Raw genomic sequence first — 10,081 nt, 5'->3', positions numbered from 1 at the left:
TGTGCCTGCCAGCCTGAGGGACTCTGGCCTGAGAGTTGATGTGAACTCCTAAAAACAAGAATTGCTGCCAGTGAGGACACTGCAGTGCTGGAGCAAGCAGCAGGTCACCTGGAACAAGAAACAGCAGTGGGCTGTAAGATGTTCCTGGGGATGTAATTCACCTTAATGAGCAAACACCCTGAGCCAATCAGTGCCCAGATTCCCACACTTTTTATCTTCACATATTTCACGGGAGTGCAGAATTTGATCCATCACACCAAGCTTGTTGCACTGCATAATTAAATATAGGCAGCATTAAGCATCACTTTTGGCAACTCCTCTGGTGAAGTTTTCCAGTAAAACCTATCAGTGAGCAGTTTGGGAAATAATAATAAGGAAGAGGCAGAGGCAGTGGAGTTTTACAGACTCCCAATGCACAAGAAACCATTTTATTTAAAAACAATGCATTCAATATCAGGTTATGGCACATGAGTCAATGCTGCAGGCACATCACACCACGGGATCACACTGAGAGCTCCCGAGCCCCGATGCTCGTGCCGAGGGGAGCCAGGGCACCAAGGGCTGTGCAGGCACGCTCCAGCCTGGGCTGGGACACACACAGCCTGGTGCCAGCCCTAGGGACACACACAGCCTGGTGCCAGCCCTGGGCTGGGGACACACACAGCCTGGTGCCAGCCCTGGGGACACACAGAGCCTGATGCCAGCCCCGGGCTGGGGACACACACAGCCTGATGCCAGCCCTGGGGACACACACAGCCTGGTGCCAGCCCCTGTCCCAAGGCTCTCCGTGGTCGTGGGGCTGGAGCAGCTCCACGTGCAGCGTCCTTCCCGCCACTCACCTGAGAGGTGCCCTGGCCCTTTATGAACATCAGCCTTTTAAAAATAAACGATGCTTTTAGTATGGCCCTTACTAATGAAACCGTTATTACAATTATGGCATTTTTCTTTTTTTTTTAAAGTTTATATTTTTTTATCGAAAACAACTCCATCAGGCATTGAACTGTAGAGCCATTGAAATAAAGACACATTCATTTACAGAAAACCTGCTTTTTCCTGTTTGCCCTGTTTTTGCAGCCTCCATTCACAGTTAGTAGCTCTGTTTCACAAACTCTTGCTTTTTGGCTTAGTTCTACAATTAAACCTGGTAGCAAATGCCTGTTTTCACGTGCCTTGCTACCATTCACCAAGGAGATGCAAGCAACAAAAATAGAGACCCAAGATGTATAAAAGAAGAGAGGAAACGTATTCCCAGTCCTATGTACACCCCCAGCACCTTGGCAAAGGGGCTGGAGAGGGATGTGGCTGCCACTGGATACTGTCCTGGCAGCCCAGGGCCAAGCAGGGTCTCCCAACAGAGGGAGCTGCTCAGGAGGACTTGTCTGGATTTTGGAGCCTCAAATGTTTTGTACTTACAGGTATTGACCACGCTGCATTAGCTCTGTTGGCTTGTCCAGACATTCAGTCATGGGAAGGAGAGTTCTCCCTGAACCATCAGGAATTCAGGCAGAAGGTTTGGGGCCAAAGAGAGGGAAGGAAGAGCCCAGCTGAGGTGATGCCACTTGCAGGGGCCACTGGCTGTCCTGAGCAAGGAGGGCAGCCCCCAGTACCTTATAAATAACTATTAAATAAATAATAAAGATACTTGTTTGTTAATGCAAAGGCATTTGTGCTGGAGAGAGGCAGGCCCAAAGAGCCTCTCCTCCTCAGCCACTGTCTTGTCCATGCCCTGCCATCCTCACCTCTCCCTCAGACCCCACCTGGCAAAACAAAAGCTGCACACTTTGAGATGGTTTTCCACCTTGAATAAGCTTGGGCAAAAGAATATTGATACTAAGAAGCAATTTACTTTGGGCTGTGCTGTGCCATCGATCACGGGGCAGAACTCCCCATTAAAATCAATGATTCTGAAATGTTCAATGTGGGTCTGAAGCATCGATGGGGAGTTTTGCTTAAAAATCAATGATGTAATATGGCGTTCTGTCAATAATTTTTCTGGATTCCCATTTCCAAATATTTGCAGTCAGTTTTGTGCTTCCTTCTCTGCATTTGGTGCCTCTTTGTGCTTTTGGAAAGTTCTGGTGGTGACACCAGGACTGGCAGGGGGTTCTGCCCCTCTGGAACCCATGGGAGGTTCCAGAAACTGTATGGAGCACACTGCTCCCTGCTTTCATGCCAATATAATGATAAAATTCTCATCTCTTGAATTTGCTGAGGAGAAGTGATGGGTCCCCACAGGAAACTGGTAAAAGGCCTCTTGATAAAAATATCTGGCATTCAGAGAAGCCAAGAAGGGTCACTCAGGCTTTGGGGTGAGCCTTCTGCCCCCGTGGGCTCTTTGTCTTTAGGATTAGAGTGGCTGGGCACCGCTTTACCATGGACCTCAGTGACCAGCACGGCTGCTGTACAGCTCCATAGGAAACAATGTCAGAAATTATTCATTCCTGCACTTCATTAGTGACCAGAGCAGAGCTCTTCTTTCCCTGTGCAATTCCTAGTTTGGGGCTAAACCATCTGAGTGCTCCAGCACGTGGAGAAGGGTCCCTGCAGGCTTTGTTGGGACCAGCGGTGCCCGGTCACTGCCAGCCCCACCGCTCGCAGAGGCAGTGATCCCACAGCCCTTGCTGGCACAGGGGACATCACCACTGTCCCACTGTGACTCCAGGAGCACAGGCACTCCAGCTGCACCCTGCTGAGCAAGTGTGAGGAGCACAGGACTGGCCAGAGCCCCAGCAGCAGTGGCTGGGGCAGCAGGGGGTGATCCAAGCCCCACCTCAGCCCTAAACAGCCTTTGGAAAAGCGAGGCTGGGAAATGTGGGATGCTTCCAATGAAGGAGAAGGCCACCAGCTCCGTCTCCACCCAGGGGTGTGGGGAGAGAACCATCCTGGCTGCAGGGCCAGCAGAGCTGCAGTGCCACAGTGGGCACCAGGACATGCCTGGGCTGCTCAGCTTGGGTGCTGTGCTGGACATCTCCTTCCTCATCTCCTATGTCTGATCACAGGTAAAGAAGCTAAGGAAAATTAACCTGTGCCATTTTAAACACCGGATTTTGCATCTTCTGTCATTGTGGGGTCAGTTCTCACTTAGAACAGTAAAAAATTGTTAAATACCTGCCAGCATACTCATAAGAAACCCAGTTATTTCCCAGGCTCCTTTATCCTGAGACGTACTGGCCAACACTTCCCAGCTGTAAGCGACCCTATTGTTTGTCCTGTCCCCAGACAGCTGGATTTCCTGTGGTGCCAAGGAAGCAGCTGCCCTGTCTGCCTTGGAGTGCTGCTGGTGATGGGAAAAGGGGGACACTGCTCCAGCTGGCTGACTGGTGAGTTACAGACATAAATGGGCACATTTGGTCATGGCATTGCCTCTTCCCTGCACTCCAGCTCTGCTCACTTCCCTACAAAAACTGGTTTTAAAAATCCCAGCACCTGGCTTCCATTTTTGCCCATCCTGCCAGTCCCTGCCCAAGCAGAGGGATGAGGTTTGGGGCTTTTCTCACCATGTCTCCAGAGAAGCCTAATTCCATGTATTGTGGTGGTTTAAGTTTAAAATCAAATGACAGAATAGCATCAGCTGGATGGGAATGAACGTGCCTCCATCTGTCTAGTCTGGACTAGGATCTGTCCCGAAAGGAATTAAAACACTGAAGTATTCCAAGAGTGATATAAACACCTAGCTAAGGTATGAGCCACTTTGTGACCTTCTTCTTGTTATTCTTTAAAAAATGTAAAATTCAGTAAATAGGAAAATACCCAAGCGGTGGAAATCAGGATCCACACTGAGGAACTTGCGTGTGACGACGCGCTGCAATTCCGAGTGGCTTCCTCCAGCGGCCACAGCAACGCTGAGCTATTGACAGCAACAGATACAAAAGAAGCAAAACCTTTTAAAAGTAGCATTTCTAGCTCTAATGGCAAGGAACAATAAAATTATTTAGGGTGTTTAGCAGAATGCTAAAATATGAACAGATATTAAAACATACTGAGTGGCTTATCTAGAAATGCAAAATGTTTCAACTTTGCAGCTGCACAAATCGCATCCACAGAACATGATAAAAGCTTCTGCACCGCTAAATACACTGAAACCCTGGATGAGCAGTAGCTAAAAAGCATCTTTAAATTATGGAAAAGATTCTAGGGTGGGTTTGTTTCCTTTTTAGAATTCTATCTGAAGAATGTTTAATTTGGTTTTGGGCACTTTTTTAGACAATTGTTTGGCACTTCAAGATTTAGGTTCTTAGGCACAATGCGACAAGGTGAGTTTGGCCAGTCCTTCACCGTGCATCCTGTAGAGCAGCTGGAACTCTGCAGGCAGCTGGTGGGACTCCTGCCACTTGGTGGTGAACTTGGTTCCCTTCTTGTCGTAGTAGTGGTACGGGAGGTCCTCCCGCGTGTTGGGGTCGAAGGCGAAGGGCCAGAATCCGTACAGGTGGATCTCGTCACAGATGGCTGAAGCCAGGGTGTACATGAGGATACCTGTGCTCAGCCGCTTCGGGGACAGGTGCTTGTTCCGCCAGTACCTGGGAAGACAAGAGGGAGTCAGAATCAATCTGCTCACAAGTAGCTGATGGCTGTTCTGAAGCAACCACAAAACGTCAGTGGCTCTGACGAGAAGTGGTCCTGACTAGCCAGATGTGCCTCCCACATCAGGCATGTGGGGGAAATCACTTAGGAGATATATTTGGCCAGTTAAATGCAAGGCAAGCCCACCCACCTGTTAACGTGCTGCATGATATTTCCTGGCCAAGCCAGCTGGACCTTCAGCTGCCCTCTGTGCTCAACAAAGAAGTCAACCAGTGTTCTCGTGACTGTTGCCGATGTGTGGAAGAAAAAAGCGGGGATCCAAAGAATGGCCCCATCGAGCTTTTTCAAACTTAAAAAGAAGTTGTTGCGATCCTGAATGGTCAAGAGGTTGTTGTAATACTTCTCCAGGATGCTGGGGTTGAAGGTGGTAAGGTTGGTTTTCCTTCCAACATCTTTCTGGAAAGCCTCGGTTGGAGCAAAGTTGCAGCGAAAGACAAAATCCGATTTATCAATTTCCTGCCCGCACTGGCTCCCGGTCAGGATCCCGCTGTTGCCGACCACAGCACAGATGTTGTAGTGCTTGTTCATGATGGGAGACACGTCAGGAAGCAGAGACCTGAAGTTATTGCTGATGGAGAAAACATACTTGTGGCTGGAGTAATCGTAGTGCATCAGCTGCCCAATCCGAACGCTGCTCTTGACCAGAGAAAAGTTTTTGATGACGTCAACATGCTGAAGGATTTCTTGCCTAAAACAAGAGCAAAATAACAGAAAACAAGGAGTTCTAATTGCCCTTTTTCGCAGTGGATTTGTTTTCCACCTAGACTTATATTTTTCCTTTTTTTAATTTAAAGTGCACTGAAGTAGTTTCCTGAGCAACATGATGCAGTGGCTTTTCAATCAATATAAATAGATGGGAATGAGGGAGCTGGCTCCTCACTTAGAGCTCCGCTTGGATTTACCGGCTGGTCCCTACTGATGCCAGCTCAGGCTGTGCCTGTGCCTCTTGGAATAGTGTCAGGATTAAAATATGGGATTGGCTGCTTAGGGCAAGGGGTGCAGCCCCCATTACACCCCCACAGCCACCCAGCACTGCACTGCCCTGTCTGGGCTGTGACACAGCGTAGGGACAGCTTTCTGCTGGGGCTGTGTGTGCCTCTCATTGCTGGTGCAGCCGCAAGGCACGTGAAACAAACCCAGGATATCCAACTGAATTAACAGGAGACAATTTATATATACATATATTTATGTTTTCATTAACAAGCTTCCAATCACAAAACCAAGCGACAGTCACTGTCTCCATCTATGCAAATATAGTTCCTTAATTCATATTTGGGCAAGCACAGCAGCACTTTTAGGAGGGTTATTAGGGATACTTAGAAAGCAAACAAAACCAACCCTGCTTGGGAATTTCCCTTGCAGGGCATAAAATTAGAAACTGAATAGGACTTTATTTACTTATGTTTATGGAAAACAAACAACCATTCCTCCAGCTCACATCCTCCAATGTCTGAGCATTAATGGAGTCCCACTGGGTGCCCTAATTATGGGTTCTGGCTGGTGGACAAGTGCAAAGGCAGCTCCTTGAGGCATCAGCTAAAATCATTGGAGGGGTAGCACAGGAGCAGGCCTATGGAGCTGCTGGTGCCAGGGATGGAGCAACGCTGAGGGTGGCCACTGTCACTGTCACACAGCCTGGCAGGTCCTGGGAAAAGATGGGACTAAGTGCCCCATCCTCTCTGCAGCCCACGGCTCCTGAGAGCAGGTGTGGCAGCACTGGAAGGGAAGTACTTGTCCTGCTGTCCTTGGACTGTGGCCTGAAGGGAGGAGAAGAGCCCAAACCCTGCACTGAGAGGTGCAGCAGCCCCATCCTGCCTGGCCACAGAGCCAGATTCCTGCTCCCCAGGTGGGACATGTGAGCAGAGCCATGAGGCAGCCCCTAAAACAGCAGGCATCTGGCAGCACAAAATTACAGTCCAAGATGGCAGTAGCTGTCCTAAATGGCTACATGGTTTTATTTTCTTTTATAGAAATGCTAAATATATGCAATCAGCAAATAGATGTATGTATAAAGAGCACAAAGCTCTGCGCCTGCCCCCGCAGCTGGAGCGGAGCTGGAGGCAGGAGCAGCACTGCACTTGCTCAGAACTGCCAGCAGCTGGGAAGTTTCTCTGTGTGCCTTCGGCCTCCATGAACACAGCCTTTCGTGGCTCTTACAGGCCAAATGTTTCCACTCTTAAACCACAGCTATTTATCCTGGAGTAATGACAATTCCACTTGCACACCAGGAAACTGGGTCACGTTCTAGTACAATAATGTGTGTTGCAGCCTGGTGTCCTGCTCTGAAATAATCAAGTCTTTCGGGACAGCTGCAAGTGTCTGGGGGAAAGCTCTGGTTCAGCCTTTGTCTCTTGCCGCTGGCAAATTCCTCGGAGCTCAGAGCACTTAGCAGGGTGCTGCATTCCCTTAGCTGCTGCTGGGAAGGGCACAACTGGGCCCTGCCCATTGCCCAGGTGCTGGCTCACCTCTGGTGGGCGAAGGCGCTGCGGTTGAACACCCACTTGGAGGGCTTGTCCTGCAGCTCTTGGCCCAGGGAGTTGGTGAGGGGCACGAACGAGGGGTCCAGGAACTTCAGGGCAAACTGAGACCTGCAGGTGGGCACAGACACCAAAACATGCACACACATGGGGACACGTGGAGTCACAGAGATGGCAATTTACACACCTGTACACACATGGAGACACAGAGACACACATGCACACACAGGGGACACGTGGAGTCACACAGACAGCAATTTACACACATGTACACGCGTGGAGACACAGAGACACACATGTACACACATGGGGACACATGGAGACACAGAGATACCCATGCACACACATGTACGCACATGGAGACACAGAGACAGCCATGCACACACATGGGGACACATGGAGACACAGAAGCAGCCATGTACACACATGGAGACACATGGAGACACCCACGGATAGACATGGGGACACCCACACACACACATGGGGACACCCACACACACACATGGAGGCACCCGTGCACGCACATGGAGACACCCACACCCACACACATGGAGACACATAGAGACATCCATGCAGCACCCATGAGGACGCCCACGCAGACACAGAGACGCCCACGCAAGCACACAACACACGTGCACACACAAACCACACACACCCCCCGCAGCCCCGCAGCCCGTTACCGGCCGTGCCCGACCCGCCCCCGCGGCCGCCGCCATCAGCACCACGGAGAGCGCCCGGCGCCGCCGCCGTGCCGTGGCCGTGCCGGCGTCCCCCGGTCGCCCGCCCGCCGCCCCGCAGCCCGGCCCGCGCGGTGGCCGCTGCCGGCGCTCTGCGGCCCCGCTCCCGCGCCCCCCTGGCTGCCCGGCCGGGCCGGGCCCGGGGCCGCCATGGCGGGCCGCGCCTCACCGGAATCCCGCGTGGAACATGTACATGCGGGGCCCGGCGGCGCCGGCGGCGCGGGGCGCCCCGAAGATGTTGTCCTTCTTGAGCGAGACGTAGCTGATGAGGGACAGGATGAGCAGCGCCACGCTGAGCATGACGAGCCCCAGCACGCTGGCCACCCGCACCATCTTGCAGCTCCGCATGCCGGAGGCGGCCCCGCGGCTGGGCGGGTGCGGGGCGGCCGCGCCGCTACATTGGGGGCGGCGGCGGGGCCGGGGCCGGGCCGGCTCCGCCGCGCTCGCAGGAAAATGGAGGGACGGGGCGGTGAAATGGCAGCCGGGAGCGCCCGCACGGCCCCCCCGCTCCCCCCGCGCCGGCAGCCGCGGCGGGACGGCCTCGGGCACAGCCCGGCGCCCCGGTGACCCCCGACAGGCCCGGCGAGCCCCCGTCAAGGCCCTGTGCCACCCCCAGCCCCAGCGGGCCCACCGACAGCACCGGGTTTCCCCCCAACGTCCCCAGTGTGCCCTCAAAAGCCCCAGGGCCACCCGGAAAGCCACAGCACCCCCCAACAGCCCCGGGGTGTCCTCCACAGCAGTTCCCTCCCCAGTGTGCCCACCCTGACAATACCCAGTGTTCCCCCAGCAACCCTAAGGTGCCCAGACCACCCTTCCCACTGCCTTGGGGTGCCCAGGTGACCCCCCAAAAGCCTTGTGTGTCCCATTCTGGCAGCCACAGGGATACCCCTGGAGCCCACGGAGCCCCTAAATATGCATGAGGGCTGAGCATGGCTCAGCCATGGGGGGCCTAGGCTGCTGGGGACGCTGTGCTTCTGCTGGGGACCCTGTTCCTCTGCTGGGGACCCTGTGCCCCTGCTGGGGACCCAGTTCCTCTGCTGGGGACCCTGTGCTTCTGCTGGGGACCCTGTGCTTCTGCTGGGGACGCTGTGCCTCTGCTGGGGACCCTGTGCTTCTGCTGGGGACCCTGTTCCTCTGCTGGGGACCCTGTGCTTCTGCTGGGGACGCTGTGCCTCTGCTGGGGACCCTGTGCTTCTGCTGGGGACCCTGTTCCTCTGCTGGGGACCCTGTGCTTCTGCTGGGGACGCTGTGCTTCTGCTGGGGACACTGTGCTTCTGCTGGGGACCCTGTGCTTCTGCTGGGGACGCTGTGCCTCTGCTGGGGACCCTGTTCCTCTCCTGGGGACCCATGTCTGGGTGGGTGCACATCATGCCCAGCTCCCGTTTCCCTGTGACACCGTAGATCCCGGGTGGCGCATACGGATCTGTTGGAGCCTGTGCTGGGCAGTGCATGCTCTGAGCTGGCTCAGAAGACCCCTTGCTTTTTAAAAGCCTGGCGTTTGGAGCATGGGTCATTAAACTGCCCCCTATACCACAGAGCAAATCCCATGTGAACTCCAAGAGAGCCTTCTGCACTCCCAGGGATGTCTGTCATGAGCACGACCCCTTCATGCTGCATCCCTCTCAGTGTTTCTTCAAACTCCATTTTTCCCCTCACAAAGGTCTCCCCCCCCAGCCCACTCTGCCTCCAAGCCTCGAGTTCACTGAAGTGCCTCATAAATAATAGATCCTGTCTTTGTAGCCCGGTCCTTGCTCTGGGCTATTTCCTACTGCTCTCCATGCACGGAGCTCTCTTTGAAGAGCAGGAACACGAGGAGCTCACAGGGCTGGGGTTTGCATCAGTGAGGTTCTTCTGCCTGCAGTGGGAGTTGGGTCAGAGTACAGCCTGAGGTCTATATCCAACTGCTGTGGGATGCCTGTGGCTTTGGTGGAGCGAGAGGAAAGGCTGGGAATGCAGAAGATATCAGTGGTTTAAGACAGGACATAGGCATTTTATGTGGCTGTCACCTGACGTCCCTTATTGTACACCCAGCGCACAGTGTCACCAGCTTCAACATGGATAGTGTTGTCCCAGTGGAATCCAAGGCTTCCCAGGATAAACCAACTGCAGACTTTTGCTTTAAATATTTTAGGAATCAGCTCTATAACATTTAATATTGTCTCCTGTAGTTTCTGACCTTGAGTCCTGGGGGTGGGAATAAACCCCAGACTGAGACTGTGAAGCCCTAGTGTCACAGTCCTGTTCACTCTCCTGGCTTTTCTCTTGCAGGAGAGTTTGCAGCTGCTG

General features: G+C 53.2%; 1 protein-coding gene across 3 annotated transcripts; it reads right to left on the bottom strand.

Moving 5' to 3' along the window:
• Positions 1–412: 412 nt before the first annotated feature.
• On the bottom strand, positions 413–8,260 carry LOC143691830 (alpha-N-acetylneuraminate alpha-2,8-sialyltransferase ST8SIA3). Of its 3 annotated transcripts, none has more exons than XR_013179801.1 (5): positions 7,965–8,260; positions 7,047–7,169; positions 4,712–5,269; positions 666–4,517; positions 413–631 (listed from the first exon to the last, which is right to left on the bottom strand). XR_013179801.1 is itself a non-coding variant. In XM_054652077.2 (4 exons), the coding sequence occupies exons 1-4, from the start codon at positions 8,141–8,143 to the stop codon at positions 4,235–4,237; spliced, it is 1,143 nt and encodes a 380-aa protein (XP_054508052.1). In that variant the 5' UTR covers positions 8,144–8,260; the 3' UTR covers positions 413–4,234. The 3 variants fall into 3 exon arrangements, 1 of the variants encoding a protein (XP_054508052.1); XR_013179802.1 differs by having other exon boundaries at positions 413–665; positions 758–4,517; XM_054652077.2 differs by having other exon boundaries at positions 413–4,517.
• Positions 8,261–10,081: the final 1,821 nt, after the last annotated feature.

This window comes from Agelaius phoeniceus, chromosome Z (genome assembly GCF_051311805.1).
Source record: "Agelaius phoeniceus isolate bAgePho1 chromosome Z, bAgePho1.hap1, whole genome shotgun sequence".
In the NCBI taxonomy this organism is placed as follows: domain Eukaryota; kingdom Metazoa; phylum Chordata; class Aves; order Passeriformes; family Icteridae; genus Agelaius; species Agelaius phoeniceus.
The sequence above is the reverse complement of the archived record's forward strand: the minus strand, read 5'-3'. Positions and strand labels throughout refer to the sequence as shown.